Genomic DNA, 17,520 nt, shown 5'->3' with positions numbered 1-17,520 from the left:
CCCTAGGCTTTTTTTAAAGCAGCTTACAAGGGCCACCGCCCTAATGCGGTGAGCCGCACACCTGAACGTCCCCCCCCAGTGGCACGTGACGTGATGATGTCATCATACGCTGGTATCGCACCAACCAAAGCACAAAATGATTAAAATTACCACACTCTATATGCCAATGACAACCACGTCACACCACAACATATACTAGAACACCAATCATCCAACCACTAACAAAACTCACAACGCATACCTGCTAAACCACCAATATAGACCCACTCTAATGCCTCCAACAAATACCCACTCTGATACATCCAGCAAGTACCCACTCATATTCATTACATCCCCCATGCAAAACACACATTGCTAACCATTCAATCTAACTTCCATACATCTTCATACAAAAACCACAACCAAATATAACTCGCAAATCAAATACTAAAACATTGATGTAAATGACAGCGATACTATATTTAAACCAAAGGGAATACTATATGTGCAACTACTTTCCATTTGTCCCCTCAGAAAAAAGCTATCCACTCTAATTCTGCATTTAGACCATGAGGCATCAAAGTTTGCCCATCAAAAATGCATTGCTGTTCCCATTGAGTTAAGAGATGCTGTGTATCTCCCTCTGGATTTTGACACTGTTTAACCACAAAAATGTTATGTCATCAATACTATGTGATTTCTGTAACCAGTAATTTACTAATGGAGCTGACTCTTTTTAATACGTACACAACTCTTGTGTTCCACAATTCTTTGTCTGATAGTTCTATTGGTGTGACCAATATATACCATTGTGCAGGGACACACAATGGCGTAAACAACCCGTTCTGATGAACAAGTAAAATGACCTTATAGTACATATGGATGCACATGAAATTTGAACTGATACTGTGTTGAATTTGTAACACATTAGAACAAACTGAACAGTGGCCACATTGAAACTGGCCACGAGGCTGAACACTAACTGTGAAAGTCTCTCTTCTTTTCAATCTCTCTCTTAAATTTTTGCCCTTCTTAGTAGCAAAAATAGGTTGCTCGGTGAAACCGGGTAAAGATGATATTACTGGCCAGTGTTTCAATATACTTTGTTTTATGGCTGTAGTTTTAGATGAATACGGAAGCGAAACTTTCTCTCTATGCTGAACTCTCAAAAGATTATCTCGATTTGCATAAAGACCACGCTTAAACACCTTCTTAATGAGTCGCTTATTATAACCACGTTCCACAAATCTATCAGTGAGTTCTTGGGCCTTAGCCCTATATTCTTTTACAGAAGAACACAGTCTTCTATATCTCAAGAACTGCCCATATGGTATATTTTCTTTAAGCTTTCTAGGATGAAAACTCATAGCATGAAGCAGTGTATTCCTATCTGTAGGCTTTCTAAACACTGTAGTTTCAATATTAATATCACACTTAATAACCTTCATGTCCAAAAAAGCAACAGAGATAGTATCTCTAACAAAGGCAAACTGTAAACGAACATCACATTGATTCATATATGATTGAAAGTCCAACAAAGAGGTTTCATCCCCCTTCCACAAAAAAAACAAATCATCTATATATCGCTTCCAAATCATAATAAACTCAAAAGATTAGGAAGGATATATATATTGAGTTTCATATTGTGCCACATATAATCCTGCAACCGTAGGAGCCAATGGGGAACCCATTGGAATACCTCTGACTTGTTTGTAATAGGTATTATTGAATCGAAAATAACTTTCAGTCAGTACCAGTTGTATCAACAAATTGTACTTTCTGCCAGACGTCACAACCTCTTTCAACAGTTTTTGTACTATCAACAAAGCTTGTGATTGGGGAATACATGTGTAAAAAGAGGATATGTCAGCCGTAACTAGCCACTGTACTCGATCTATTTGTACCTGTTCCATACTTCCCAAAAAATCCATAGAATCTCTAACATAAGACTGTACCTGTGTCACTACAGGCTGAAGTAACCGGTCAATATACTTAGCAATAGGTTCAAACACAGAACCAATGCCAGACACAATAGGCCTACCCGGCGGTGTAGCAATGATTTATTAATTTTTGGAACTGTATAAAAATATGGGACAGTAGGATGTGGTTGAAACAACCAATTAAATTCTTGACGTGTAATAATTCCACTTTGTAAAGCAGTGTCCAACAAATCCTTAACCCGAGTGGGTACTTGCTTGATGTATCAGAGTGGGTATTTGAGGAGGCATTAGAGTGGGTATATAATGGTGATTTAGCAGGTATGCGTTGTGAGTTTTGTTAGTGGTTGGATGATTGGTGTTCTAGTATATGTTGTGGAGTGGTGTGACGTGGTTGTCATTGGCATATATAGTGTGGTAATTTTAATCATTTTGTGCTTTGGTTGGCACGATACCAGCGTATGATGACGTCATCACGTCGCGTCCCGCTGTGGGGGACGTTCAGGCATGCGGCTCACCGTGTTAGGGCGGTGGCCCTTGTAAGCTGCTTTAAAAAAAGCTTAGGGAGAGATGTTATTCACCACGGTGAATTTGTGGTGCAGTTGGATGTTCTTTGAATTGGTTGGAAATGAAGGTGTTTGGAAATGTTTGTCTCTTGTGAGACATATTCTTTGGAAAGTTAGAGAAACGGTAAGTGATTGGACTTATGTAAGACCTAGGTACAGGCTGTGTGGTTTTCAAATTTAATGAGGCTGGGTGTTTAGTATGTGTGTTTGGTATTATTTATGTTTACATCTATTGGGAGGAGATTTACTGCGTTATGATAAATTTGGTTTTTGGAAGAAACGGGAGACAGTTGAAGACAGCTTTGAAATTAGTGGACAGCCTGGAATATGCTGAATAATAGACGACTTGTGGTAAAAGGCTTCTAAGTATTTATGGTGGTTAATGTGTCCTGGGTATTTGTCTTTAGGTGTATCTAAAATTTAGGTTTATTTTCTCAGTGGTTGCAGTCCCCCTGAGGAAGCAGACGGATGTGAAACAGGGGCCACTTGTTGGGGTCAGACCACAGTGAATAACTATTAACAGCAAAGTGAAGAACGGTTATTCTAAAGAGAAGAGATTTATATAAGGAAGTCAGCCAAATAAAGAGTAATTGAGGATAGGCAACAGTGATGTATAGCATTGTATAATCATGTTTTATGTTTTTGTGAAGTATTAAGTAGACAAGGGCGAAAGCCGGGCATAGACTGTAAGTGGGTATATCCACAGGGAAGCCAATGTGTACAATTTTGCACTAAAACATGATATATATACTATTGTATAAATTTTTGGGGTCATAGGGCTGACTACCATTTTTGTATTAGATGGATGTTTTTAAAGTGTGAATGAGTGAGTGTGTGGGTTTATATTTTAGGACACATTTCCTAAATCGTTTTTGAAACTTATGATAATAAAGTTGTATGCTTTTCTCTTACAAATAATGTGGTTATATATATATAGAGAGAAAGTGGTTCTACTTCACCCATTGTGTATACCTGATACGGTTACCGAGTACTAATTTACTATGCACATTAAAGCTGACAAATCCCTAAGGAAGATATGTGAATTGCTTATATAACAGCTAAAAATTAGGAGCACACATAGGCATGCTGAGGTATATTTTAAATCATGTGCACAAACTTGCACAGATAATTTAAAATTCCAGTGTAGTCTGCTCGCATGATCATACTCAAGTTCATTTTAAAGTTACCGTCCTAATAGTCATTCATTCCATTCCAAGGTGAATAAACTAATCCATATTAGGGATGTGCAGGAGAAAAAGATTCATTTTTGGTTCGTTTGCGGGAGGTTTATTGCCCATGAATTGTGGTTCATGGATTGTTTGATTCATTTCATTAGTGAGGAAGAAACCGAATCAAATAATTTAAAAAATAAACTCCAAAATGGCCAAAAAATGAAAATGAGGCCTTCTCAGGGCCTAGCGTCCACCTGCCTTGAAAAATTCCAGGGCCCCACTTACCCAGTCCAATTGAGATACACCAGTGAGACCCAGGCCCAGGCCAAAGCTTCAACCTTGAATAGGCCAAGGGAGGCATATGTTGCTGCTACTTTGGCCTATTCAAGACCAATGCTTCAGCCTGAGCCTAGGATAGAGCCCAGACCCAGGGCATGTCCAAAATCCAGGGCCTCAGACAGGACCCAGCCCGATGATGCAACTTGTCCTGCAGGTGGGTCCCGATGCCTGGGCCTTGGTCTAGGCTGGAGCCCGGACCCAGGCCTGCTGCCATGACCCAGCCTCAAAGCCAGGTCTCAACTTCGGGCCTCGGCCCAGACCCAGACCCAAGGCCAGGGATTGGCCTAGAGGCCAGGTTCTGCTGCCTGGAGCCAAGGTCTTGCAGCTGCTCCTGTGTCATTCACTTCTTTCCTTCTGATGCTGTCCACTAATTAACCCCAGTCATGGCATCAGAAGAAAACTAGGGGATGACGCGGGAGCAGCTGCATGGCCTGAGCTCTGGGCTTGAGCCTCAGCCAGGTGGTGTGACCCAGCATCCAGGCCAAGGCCCTAGCATTCAGACCTGGCCTCCGGGGCAGGTTGTGTCACAGGGCCTGGGTCCAGGTTCTGACCTAGGCCAAGGGCTGGGTGTCAGGATCCAGCCTCCTGGTTGGGTTGTGGCATCGGGCCTGGGTCTGGCCTGAGGCCCAGCCTTGCTATCGAATACCCGACAGATCAGTAAGACCTTTTCAGTTCTCAGCCAAGACCTCGGCATCATGTTGGGCATAGGCCAAGACCCCAATGACGTGCTCAGGTGCAGGTGGTGGCCCCTACTTTAGGCATCTGTCTGTGCCATAGGCAAAGCCCCAGCTTTGGGCCTAGGCTTAGGTCAAGATGCCCGTGTCACACTAGAACATAGGCCATGGCCCCTGATTTGGCTTAGGCTCGATGCATTCTTTTCAAACAAATGTATCAAATAAGGTTTGTTTCATTCAGGGGGACCCTGATTTGTTTTGCAGCCCCCAAATGAAACAAATTGCCCTTATTCATCATGTTTTTGAAATATGTTTGAAATGAATGTACATCAGAAAAGCCAAAGAGCAGTCCTAAAGTTAGCTGGATAAATTTATTCAGCTAAATTTTCTAGCTTGCCTGCAGCTGAATATGGACCTCAATTTATTCCCCCACCAAATAATTATTTTTAAAAATTACTTTTCATTGTTCATTTTTATCATTCTATATTTACCTAAACAGGTAAATGATTTATTTTTCTCTTTCTTAGGCTGGGACACTTTGGAAGACTTTGCTGAAACTCACCCAGGTAAGAAACATGACACTGAAGAAACCGAGGATTGCTTAACTATAGCAGGTATTTTCCAAGATAGGAAGATATCAGTCCTCACAGTTGGGTGAAATCATCTGACAGAGCCTGGGTTAATGCCATGATTTGAGAGCTTCCACTGCTTTTGGCATGCTCTGCTGAGTAGGTATCGGTTATTCTGTGTCACAACTATTGCGCTGAGCCCTCCTCAGTTCAGTATATATCTATATATGGTGAAGCAAACTCCTAGGAGAGGTGGCGGGGTTCTGGGAGGACTGATAAACTGCTGACTTTGGAGAATATCTGCTACAGGTAAGCATCCTTTGCTTTCTCTGAGGACAAGCAGAATGTTCAGTCCTCACAGGTGGGGAATCCCTAGATACAGATTGCAGATGACACCAAAAATCAATCAACCAAGAAGGTGTGGAAAACATGATAAGGGATCTAGTGAATCTTGAGGAATGGTCTAGATACTGTCAGCTACATTTTACTGCTAAAAAATGCAAAGTAATGCATTTAGGGTGCAAAAACCCAAAAAAAAGAACAGTATTGGAGGCAAAATTATTCTAAGCACAAAAGAGGAGTGGGGTCTAGGGGTGATTGCATCTGATGAACTTAAGATGGACAATTGGGTGGATAAAGCAATCATAAAAACCAGAAAGATGCTTCACTGCATAGGAAGAGGAATGTTCAGCAGAAAAAGGGAGGTAATGTTGCCCCTGTATAGATCCCTGGTGAGACCTCATTTGGAATACTGAATACAGTTCTGGAGGCTGCACCTTCAAAAAGATATATACCGTTTGGAGTCAGTTTAGAGGATATCTACTAAAATAGTCAGTGGTCTTCTTTCTAAAGCATATGGGGATAGGCTTAAAGATCTAAATATGTATTCCCTAGAGGAAAGGCAAGATAGAAACGATATGATAGAGACCTTTAAATATCTCAAAGGTTTCTATGCCAAAAGGCTATCCTCTTTCAGTGAAAAGGAAGCTCTAGAACAAGGGGGGTCATGGGATGAGGCTGAAAGGGGGCAGACGCAGGAGTAATCCAAGGATATGTTTTTTTACAGAGAGGGTAGTGAATGCATGGAACAACCTCCCAGTGAAGATGGTAGAGGCAAAAATGGTATCTGATAGGGATGTGCATTTGTTCCCTACGAATTGGCAATCTGCAATGTATAGGGACATATTCGTTGTATTCGTGGGGAAGCGAAACGTATCATGATTCCCCACGAATACAACAAATCTTCGCCGAATTATTCGGCCGTCTAAAGGAGCCAATTTAAACACCCCTCTCCCACACCCTCCTGACTCCCCCAAGACTTACCAAAACTCCCTGGTGGTCCAGCGGGGGTCCAGGAGCGACCTCCTGCACTCAGACCATCGGCTGTCAGTATTCAAAATGGCGCCGATAGCCTTTGCTCTCACTATGTCACAGGGGCTACCGGGCCATTGGTCAGCCCCTGTCACATGGTAGGAGCACAAGATAGTGCCAGCCAGCCATTGCTCCTACCATGTGACAGGGGCTGACCAATGGTACCGGTAGCCCCTGTGACATAGTAGGTCAAAGGCTATCGGCACCATTTTGAATACCGGCAGCTGAGGATGTGAGTGCAGGAGATGGCTCCCGGACCCCCCGCTGGAACATCAAGGAGTTTTGGTAAGTCTTAGGGGGGTCAGGAGGGTGGGGGGATTGTAGTTAATTTAATTTTAGCAGGGGCGAATAAGAATTAACATCTAAACGTATCGGGGGGGGGGGGCCCTTGCTGAATGCAACGTATCTGCCCCCCGACGAATACGAATCCCAAATGCAACATATGGCGTCCCTCTGCACATCCCTAGTATCTGAATTCAAGAAAGTATGGGATAAATACAAAGGATCTCTGAGGGAGTGATGGGAATTATCAAGGCTAGATAAATTTAACTGATGGGCAGACTAGATGGGTCATATGTTTTTTTCTGCTGTCATGTTGCTATGTTTCTACATTTTTAATTTCCATGCTGTCTCTTATCCTTAACCTTTCCCAGGAAAGAGAAAAAATAAAATCAGCAAAAGGGCATTGGCTCTGTCTTTATGGTCCAGTGAGACCATTACAGCAGAAAGAAGAAAATAAGCAGCCCTTCACCTGTGCAAATCCAAAAGTTTCTCAGCTTTTTTTTTTAATCTCTGTGAGAGCTTTTATAAAATCTTCTCTGCCAATAGCTAGAAAATACATACAGTTTCTTGAACATGCTCTGACATTACAGTGGAACTGGATCATGTGTAACTTGATCCAGATAGCACCTATAGGCTATTTAAAAATATGCTACACCATGATTTCTTATCTTTGTGGTTTTATTGCCAACTTGTCCTGACTCAGCTCTGACAGGACTGTGAGATCACTTAGCCAAGGGTTGGTTGCCATAGTTACCACCTCCTGTTTATTTACTCAGAGCAAAGCCATAGACTTGTTTGAGGAACAAACAAATGAGATATTTTTAATTGTATTTGTAGGACTGCTCCATTCATTTTGGGGAATCATGAATGAAATTAATATGGACTCCTTCAATGTATTTTACACATTAGTTTCAAACAAATTCATATCCCTATTCTCTAGGTATTAAGCCCTTCCACATGAACTCCTCAGTCCAGGTTGGATGTGTGAGATGGTTAGAATAATTTGGAAAGGTCATAGCAGCACAAGATCACTCCTCAATATTAAAATTAAAGTTATGGGTCAGGTCAACCTCCTGCCCTACTTTCCCCTCCTCACCCACCCAGAATCCCTTCCTGCACCCTCCCGCCTCACCTGTAACTCTCTCAAACCTCTAAGACCAGCCAGAGTGGTAAAGTTGTACCACTCTGGCAGCTTTAGCATTGCTCTGTCAGAAGTGCTATTAGTGTTTGCCACCAACATTGTTGTCAGAGTCTTATCTTACAGCAGTCTTGGTAGGATATGCTACCATTACTATGAGAGCAACATTAGAAGAAACATAAGAACATAAGAAAATGCCATACTGGGTCAGACCAAGGGTCCATCAAGCCCAGCATCCTGTTTCCAACAGTGGCCAATCCAGGCCATAAGAACCTGGCAAGTACCCAAAAACTAAGTCTATTCCATGTTACCATTGCTAATGGCAGTGGCTATTCTCTAAGTGAACTTAATAGCAGGTAATGGACTTCTCCTCCAAGAACTTATCCAATCCTCTTTTAAACACAGCTATACTATCTGCACTAACCACATTCGCTGGCAACAAATTCAAGAGTTTAATTGTGCGTTGAGTAAAAAAGAACTTTCTCCGATTAGTTTTCAATGTGCCCCATGCTAACTTCATGGAGTGCCCCCTAGTCTTTCTACTATCCGAAAGAGTAAATAACCGATTCACATCTACCCGTTCTAGACCTCTCATGATTTTAAACACCTCTATCATATCCCCCCTCAGTCGTCTCTTCTCCAAGCTGAAAAGTCCTAACCTCTTTAGTCTTTCCTCATAGGGGAGTTGTTCCATTCCCCTTATCATTTTGGTATCCCTTCTCTGTACCTTCTCCATCGCAATTATATCTTTTTTTTGAGATGCGGCAACCAGAATTGTACACAGTATTCAAGGTGCGGTCTCACCATGGAGCGATTCAGAGGCATTATGACATTTTCTGTTTTATTCACCATTCCTTTTCTAATAATTCCCAACATTCTGTTTGCTTTTTTGACTGCCGCAGCACACTGTTCCGACGATTTCAATGTGTTATCCACTATGACACCTAGATCTCTTTCTTGGGTTGTAGCACCTAATATGGAACCCAACATTGTGTAATTATAGCATGGGTTATTTTTCCCTATATGCATCACCTTGCACTTATTCACATTGGGGTAGATTTTAAAAGAAGCGCGATCAGCTTACTTTTGCTTGCGCATCAGACTCAAGCAAAAGTACGCTGGATTTTAGTAGATACGCGCGGAGCCGCGCGTATCCACTAAAATCCTGGATCGGCGCGCGCAAGGCTATCGATTTTGTATAGCCTGCGCGCGCCGAGCCGCGCTGCCTCCCCCCGTTCCCTCCAAGGCCGCTCCGAAATCGGAGCGGCCTCGGAGGGAACTTTCCTTTGCCCTCCCCTCACCTTACCCTCCCTTCCCCTACCTAACCCACCCACCCGGCCCTGTCTACACACCCCCCCTTACCTTTGTCGGGGGATTTACGCCTCCCGGAGGGAGACGTAAATCCCCGCGCGCCAGCGGGCCTGCTGCGCGCCGGGCCGCGACCTGGGGGCGGGTACGGAGGGTGCGGCCACGCCCCCGGACCGCCCCGGGCCCATAGCCACGCCCCCGTACCCGCCCCCAAAACGCTGCCGACACGCCCCCGAAACGCCGCGACGACCGGGCCCGCCCCCCCGACACGCCCCCGACACGCCCCCTCCGAAAACCCCGGGACGTACGCGAGTCCCGGGGTCTGCGCGCGCCGGTAGGCCTATGTAAAATAGGCTTACCGGCGCGCAGGGCCCTGCTCGCGTAAATCCGCCCGGTTTTGGGCGGATTTACGCGAGCAGGGCTCTGAAAATCCGCCCCATTATATTTCATCTGCCATTTGGATGCCCAATTTTCCAGTGTCACAAGGTCTTCCTGCAATTTATCACAATCTGCTTGTGATTTAACTACTCTGAACAATTTTGTGTCATCTGCAAATTTGATTATCTCACTCGTCGTATTTCTTTCCAGATCATTTATAAATATATTGAAAAGTAAGGGTCCCAATACAGATCCCTGAGGCACTCCACTGTCCACTCCCTTCCACTGAGAAAATTGCCCATTTAATCCTACTCTCTGTTTCCTGTCTTTTAGCCAGTTTGCAATCCACGAAAGGGCATCGCCACCTATCCCATGACTTTTTACTTTTCCTAGAAGCCTCTCATGAGGAACTTTGTCAAACACCTTCTGAAAATCCAAGTATACTATATCTACTGGTTCACCTTTATCCACATGTTTATTAACTCCTTCAAAAACGTGAAGCAGATTTGTGAGGCAAGACTTGCCCTGGGTAAAGCCATGCTGACTTTGTTCCATTAAATCATGTCTTTCTATATGTTCTGTGATTTTGATGTTTAGAACACTTTCCACTATTTTTCCTGGCACTGAAGTCAGGCTAACCGGTCTGTAGTTTCCCGGATCGCCCCTGGAGCCCTTTTTAAATATTGGGGTTACATTTGCTATCCTCCAGTCTTCAGGTACAATGGATGATTTTAATGATAAGTTACAAATTTTTACTAATAGGTCTGAAATTTCATTTTTTAGTTCCTTCAGAACTCTGGGGTGTATACCATCCGGTCCGGGTGATTTACTACTCTTCAGTTTGTCAATCAGGTCTACCACATCTTCTAGGTTCACCGTAATTTGATTCAGTCCATCTGAATTATTACCCATGAAAACCTTCTCCATTACGGGTACCTCCCCAACATCCTCTTCAGTAAACACCGAGGCAAAGAAATCATTTAATCTTTCCGCGATGGCCTTATCTTCTCTAAGTGCCCCTTTAACCCCTCGATCATCTAACGGTCCAACTGATTCCCTTACAGGCTTCCTGCTTCGGATATATTTTTAAAAGTTTTTACTGTGAGTTTTTGCCTCTACAGCCAACTTCTTTTCAAATTCTCTCTTAGCCTGTCTTATCAATATCTTACATTTTACTTGCCAATTTTTATGCTTTATCCTATTTTCTTCTGTTGGATCCTTCTTCCAATTTTTGAATGAAGATCTTTTGGCTAAAATAGCTTCTTTCACCTCCCCTTTTAACCATGCCGGTAATCGTTTTGCCTTCTTTCCACCTTTCTTAATGTGTGGAATACATCTGGACTGTGCTTCTAGAATGGTATTTTTTAACAATGACCACGCCTCTTGGACATTTTTTACTTTTGTAGCTGCTCCTTTCAGTTTTTTTCTAACAATTTTTCTCATTTTATCAAAGTTTCCCTTTTGAAACAGCCATAGCAGTTTCACTTCACCATTAACAGTAGGGTGTAGGAAGAGCTTTTGAGCGATTGGCAAGGCTGAAGTGGGGCAGAAGGGAGCCCAGACCCATTACTTTAATTTTAATACCAAATGGTGAAGGCACCTCAGAAAGCTATGGTAAAAACATTTTTTTATTTTGACATGTCGGGGGGAGGGGAGTTCAGGTGCTATGCCCAGACTGCTTTTTAAGTATTTCGGTGACTATAGGGAAGAATCAGGCTTGCTGGCCCAAAACAATATTGTTATTGTTGGGTGTTTTTTGTTGTTCTTTTACTTAACTGTCTATATTTTGAATATAGGAAACCACATGGTGAATACAATTGAAAGATATACAAAATTCAGACATGGGTAATAAAAACGAAAAGTGTCCAAATTAATTCACAAAACTGTTTTCAAACAAATACAGTTATAAAAAGAAAAAAATATTTATAATGATATCATCTAATATGTGAGCAAGTACACACAAATTTAAAAATGTTCCCAGCTAGGCCATGGTTTCACTAAAATACAACTGGCTTCTTCAGGGGATACCTACAAACACATTAATTAAAACCAACAGAAAAGGGAGCACAAAAAAAACAACACAATGTGACTAAATGAAATAGGTATATATATATATTTTATTTTTTATTGATTTATGTATAATATTTTATTATTTTTATTAATTGTGAATGTTTTTATTGTTTATTACTCACTTTTTGATGAGAGTTATACAATTTTTATAAATAAATAGATTGATGATTGCAACAAAGTTTTCTTGTAGTGGGCAGTAGAAGTGACAAGACAAATGTATCACTGATGATAAGCGTTAAAAGGATTTGAAGCAAGTTTTTAACCATGGGTATGACAGTGTACGTGAAGATAAGATGTAGCTGAAACATAATGGAAAAAAAGAAGAAAAAAAGAAAGAAAAAAATTAAATTGAAATCCACAACACTAGAACCTGCTGCACAATGTACTATGATAATTTAAATGCTCACCTTGTTAAATTTTTAAGAAATATATAATGCTATTAGTGCCACACCATAATAATAATTGAACCATTGCAACCTATTCAAATAATTATCAAAATGTTAAATAATACAAAAAAGACAATGAAAAGTAGTCAGCGATTAGAATAAACAAATAGGGATAGATTTACAAACACAGTGGGGTAGATTTTATAAATTTACGCGCGTGCGTACTTTTGTTCGTGCACCAGGCGCGAACAAAAGTACGCTGGATTTTATAAGATACGCGCATAGCCGCGCGTATCTTATAAAATCCGGGGTCAGCGCGTGCAAGGGGGTGCACATTTGTGCAACCTGCGCATGCCGAGCCCGGCGCGCACTGCCTGTTCCCTCCGAGGCCACTCCGAAATCGGAGCGGCCTCGGAGGGAACTTTCCTTCCACCTCCCCTCCCCCTTCCCCTCCCTTCCCCTACCTAACCGACCCCCCCGGCCCTATCTAAACCCCCCCTACCTTTGTTGGCAGATTTACGCCTGCCGAAAGCAGGCGTAAATCTGCGCGCTCCAGCGGGCTGCTGGCGCGCCATCATCCGACCCGGGGGCTGGTCTGGAGGCCTCAACCATGCCCCCGGCCAGCGTCACACCCCTGACACGCCTCCCACCCCGCCCCAAAATTTGTGCCGCCCACCTGACACTCCCCCGACACACCCCCTTTGCAAAGTCCCGGGACTTATGCGCGTCCCGGGGCTTGTGCGCACCGCCGAGCCTATGCAAAATAGGCTCGGCGCGCGCAGGGGGTGTTGGGGAAGGTTTTCGGGGGGTACACGCGTATCCCTTTGAAAATCTACCCCAGTGCACGTAAATCCCGGGATTTACGCACATGGTCGGGCCTTATGCCCGCTGGGCCAATTTTTAAACGGATCCAGCCACGCGTGTAAACCACGGGACACGTGTAATTTCCCAGGGCTTTAAAAAGGGGTGGTCCGGGGGTGGGGAAGGGCTAGAGGCACCTGGCACATCGGCCATTTGCCGCTGTGCTGGGGGATCGCGAGCCGGTAGGGTGCTGGTGCATGCAACTTGCTCCTGCTCCTTGGCAGGAGAAAAAGGTAAAATAGAAAAATTAGGGGTAGTTAGGATAGGGATAGGGGGAGGGCAGGATAGTGGAAGGGGAAAGGAGGTTAGGCTAGGGGGCTGGAAAGTTCCCTCCCAGTCCGCTCCTTAATTGGAGAGGACTAGGTGGGAATTGGGGAAGGCCCCGATGCGTCGCCACGCGTATTTGCAAAACTATACTCCCCCTTGCGTGTGCCACCCTGAAATTTTATAACATGCGTGCGCCAGCACGCGCATGTTATAAAATCTCGCGTCCATGTGCGCGCATCGGGTAGCGCACACACATGGATGCGCGCGCGTAAGTTTTGAAAATCTACCCTATAGTATATAACAAACTTACCAGCACTAAAATACGTTCCGAAAACCATCGGATATCTCTACTAAGCCTCTTAAATGGAAAAACCAAGAAAAAGTAGTAGAAAATAAAGACATGACAGAATGCCATGTAGAGATGGAGACCAATGAATGAAGAGAAAAACAGCTGTCATAAAATAGAACTCCATTCGATATCCAGGTTTAAACCATGAGGATCAATAGTTTCTCAATCAAAAATGAAGCGCTGCTCCTTTTGAACCAGTGCTTTAGAAATGTTGCCTCCTTGATGTAACTTAATCTGATAGACAACAAAAAACTTTGTCTTCCACCTATTTCATTTAGTCACATTGGTTTGTGATGTGTGTACTTTTCTGTTGGTTTTAATTTGTGTGTTTGTAGATATCCCCTGAAGAAGCCAGTTGGTATTCTGGTGAAACTGTGGCCTGTAGTTGGGAACACTTTTGTGTTTTTATATTTGTGTGTACTTATACACATATTAGATGTTATAATAAACATAAAAAATTCCTTTTAACTGTTTTTGTTTAAAAGTTTTCAAAATTCATTCAAACACATTTTATTTTTATTTACCTATATTCTGAATATAGCCAGTTAAATTTAAAGTTATATAGGTACATGCACCTGATAGCTTTAGGTTGCTCTGTAGTTGACCAGACTTATTCTGATAAAATTCTTTGCATAACTCTGAATATCAGATTTATCCAGAAAACTTAGACCCAGACCACAATGCCACAGAAATGTCTTTGCTTTATCTGGATACATTTAATCTGGGTAATGACTTACCTGGAAAAAATGTAGCTGCTAAAATTCAGCTGGATATGAATATGAACCTAAAAATGTCTTATATTGATGGCTAGATTTTAAAAGCCCTGTGCGCGTAAATCCTCCCGGATTTACGCGCACAGGGCACTCACGCGCCGGCGTGCCTATTTTGCATAGGCCGCCGGCGCGCGCAAAGCCCCGGGACGTGCGTAAGTCCCGGGGCTTCGTAAAAGGGTCGGGAGGGGGCATGTCCGGGGGGTCAGGGGTGGGTTCGGGGGCGTGGCGACGGTTCAGGGGCGGGCTGGGAAGTCGGTCCTGAGTCCCCCGGCACTGCGGCCTGTGCCGGGGGGTGCGAGGCGGCGCGTGCAAGTTACACCTGCTTCAAGCAGATGTAACTTGCCCAACAAAGATAGGGGGGGGATTTAGGTAGGGCCGGGGGGTGGGTTAGGTAGGGGAAGGGAGGGGAAGGTGGGGGGACGCGGAAGGAAAGTTCCCTCTGAGGCCGCTCCGATTTCGGGCGGCCTAAGAGGAACGGAGGCAGGTTGCGCGGCTCGGTGCACGCAGGCTGCCGATTTTGCGCAGCCTTGGGCACGCCGACCCCGGATTTTATAAGATACGCGTGGCTATGCGCGTATCTTATAAAATCCGGCGTACTTTTTAAAGATCTACCTCTTAGGCGGAAAATAACAGAGAGATATAAAAAAGATCAACAGAAGGAATCAAGGATGCAAAACAAAAGTAAGGAGCAAGAAACTTTTAATTTTTTTGTAGCTAATCAGCACTTGCTTAGCTACTAAAAACAGAAGTAAAATTTCATAATTGATATGTCCTAAACATTGCAGCAAAGGGAAGGGCTTTTGCCTTTGTGATGTAATTTGCAGAAATAAAAAAGTAAGCAATATAGTCAAAAGTTGCAAAGGTTGTCACGTTTGTGGCTTTCATGATCCCCCAGCCCTGTCTGTTTTACAATGAAACACTGCAGAAATGCGTTCCCAGTGCCTTCTGCACATTTTGCATCACTGTGTGTGTGTGCAATGCAGGGCTTAAGTTTTCCCACATCCATATGCAATTCACGGTGTCTGTACAATTAGGGCGCCAATGGATATAATCCAATTTAAGGTCCTATTGTGGTCTGAATTTATGCTTTTCACTGCATGCTGAACAGGTTCTCTCAAGAGAGGAGATGGAAATGTTTTTTTCTTTTTTAAAAGAAACACCAGGCCTATGCCCTTGGACTTTCATGTTAGTGTTCAACATTTTGACTATAAAATATCCCTGAATATAGACAACTTGTAAAACTGAGAGTCAAATTCTGCTAAAATGATAAGGCTTCTGTAACCTTATTGCATGGAGAGCTAATTCTAATTGCAAGACTTATTTTGATCTGCTTCTTTTTTTGACATTTTGCTAACAGTTCATTTACTATGTTCAGATGTAGGAGTTGTCAGCAGGAACTGCACAGAAAATGGTTGGTCTGACCCTTTCCCTCACTACTTTGATGCCTGTGGGTTCGACGAGAATGAAACAATGTCTGGAAACCAGGTAGGCAACTCCACTCTTTCAGATCAAAGCCCCAGAATCAAGAAAGCATTTCTTCCTGCCTCAATCAGCATGAAACTGTGTCCTGAAAAGCGTAGCTTTCACAGAAGTAAACCAGTGCCAGCGGACCACCAATCTAATGAAAGAAAATGTACTACTGTTCCAGTTACATATTCAGTATATGCAATAAAGCATAGCCCTTCCTAAAAGAAATCTGGAGAATGTCTTTTTGATGTACCGTAAATTCCAAAAATATACACCATGCATTACTTATGTGTGGTGCACACAGAACCAGAGATTATATCTCATATTACTAATGGCGATTAAAAACATTTTTTTGAAAATAAGAGGCTGATTTTCAAACAGCCCGCATCATGGTAAAGTCTTCATGTATACTGTACACACCTAGACTTTAGTGAGGATTTTCAAAGTGAAATAACGTATGCAAATTCATTTTGAAAGCCCTCAGGCAACTGGTGGAGTATGAGCACACATTACCTCGCACAGAGTTATACCTGCTCCAAGCTGGGTGTAACTTGTGCGTGCTAAGTTACATGAAGGGAGAGCAACTTTCAAATTTATTCACGGTACTTCATTTGCTAGGAGGACATGCAGAGATTAATTCTAGAGCCTTATAAACTGTGCTGAGTTTGTAAAATGCTACATATTTCGGCTCCAAAAGTATATGTATCAGCACATGAATATATTTCCAGTGCAAGAAAACACATTCTCTACCCATTTCATAAATATACATGTGTATATTTTACACGCAAAATAACTGTGACACTCTTGGGCAGATTTTCAATCTTACGCACACTCCCTCCCTCTTTCCCCTCCCTTCCCCTATCTAACCCACCCCCTGCCCTATCTAAATCCCCCTTTACCTTTATTGCGCGCCAACCCCCGGCACAGCTGCTGTGCCGGAGGACTTGGGACCACCCCCTGCCTCACCCCAGACCGCCCTGGACCACCCCCCCACCCCCGCCCCCGGATCACCCCGGAATGCCACCCCGGCCCCACCCCCGACCCGCCCCTTTTTCGAAGCCCCGGGACATACGTGCGTCCCGGGGCTTGTGCGTGCCGCCGAGCCTATGCAAAATAGGCTCGGTGCGCGCAGGGGTAGGTTTTAAAGGGTAGGTTTTAAAGGGTAGGTTTTAAAGGGTTATGTGCATAACCCTTTAAAAATCTACCCCTGTATGAATAAACAATCAGCATTAATTGCGGAGGCAGGTATTTTATAAAGTATGCATATATATTGTTTGAAAATACTTACTAGAGTGTGTACTTGGAATCACCACTTCACCCAGTCCTTCTCCAGTCTCTCTGCCTATCAGTCTCCACTCTCTTTGATGAGAAGCAGGCCAAAAGCACCTGGAGACCACCCTGCCAGAGGCGAGAGACAGAGAGCAGCCTGGAGAGAAGGCAGGCAGGAGTAGGAGCCTTCAAGCTGGAGAGGAGAAAGTGAGTGAAGAAACCGGGGGAAGAGAAACACTGGTGGGTTAGACTGGGAGCAGAGACAGACACTGATGGGTCAGATAGGAGAGTGAGAGACAGTAACACTAGTTTGTTGGGTGAGGGGAGAGACCGTTGTGAGGGGAAATAAAGGGATTGATAATACA

General features: G+C 43.5%; 1 protein-coding gene and 1 long non-coding RNA gene across 2 annotated transcripts in view; one reads left to right on the top strand and one right to left on the bottom strand.

Moving 5' to 3' along the window:
* ADCYAP1R1 (ADCYAP receptor type I) overlaps positions 1-17,520 on the top strand; it is a 596,453-nt gene that overhangs the window by 305,368 nt on the left and 273,565 nt on the right. Inside the window, exons 6-7 of the mRNA XM_029588349.1 lie at positions 5,195-5,233; positions 15,795-15,904. Coding sequence (XP_029444209.1) covers positions 5,195-5,233; positions 15,795-15,904 — 149 coding nt within the window. The remainder of the gene's footprint in view (positions 1-5,194; positions 5,234-15,794; positions 15,905-17,520) is intronic.
* The window catches only part of LOC115084052, a 64,401-nt gene that overhangs the window by 11,411 nt on the left and 35,470 nt on the right, over positions 1-17,520 (bottom strand). The gene's annotated exons all lie outside the window — the stretch shown is intronic.

This window comes from Rhinatrema bivittatum, chromosome 2, assembly GCF_901001135.1.
Source record: "Rhinatrema bivittatum chromosome 2, aRhiBiv1.1, whole genome shotgun sequence".
In the NCBI taxonomy this organism is placed as follows: domain Eukaryota; kingdom Metazoa; phylum Chordata; class Amphibia; order Gymnophiona; family Rhinatrematidae; genus Rhinatrema; species Rhinatrema bivittatum.
The sequence above is the reverse complement of the archived record's forward strand: the minus strand, read 5'-3'. Positions and strand labels throughout refer to the sequence as shown.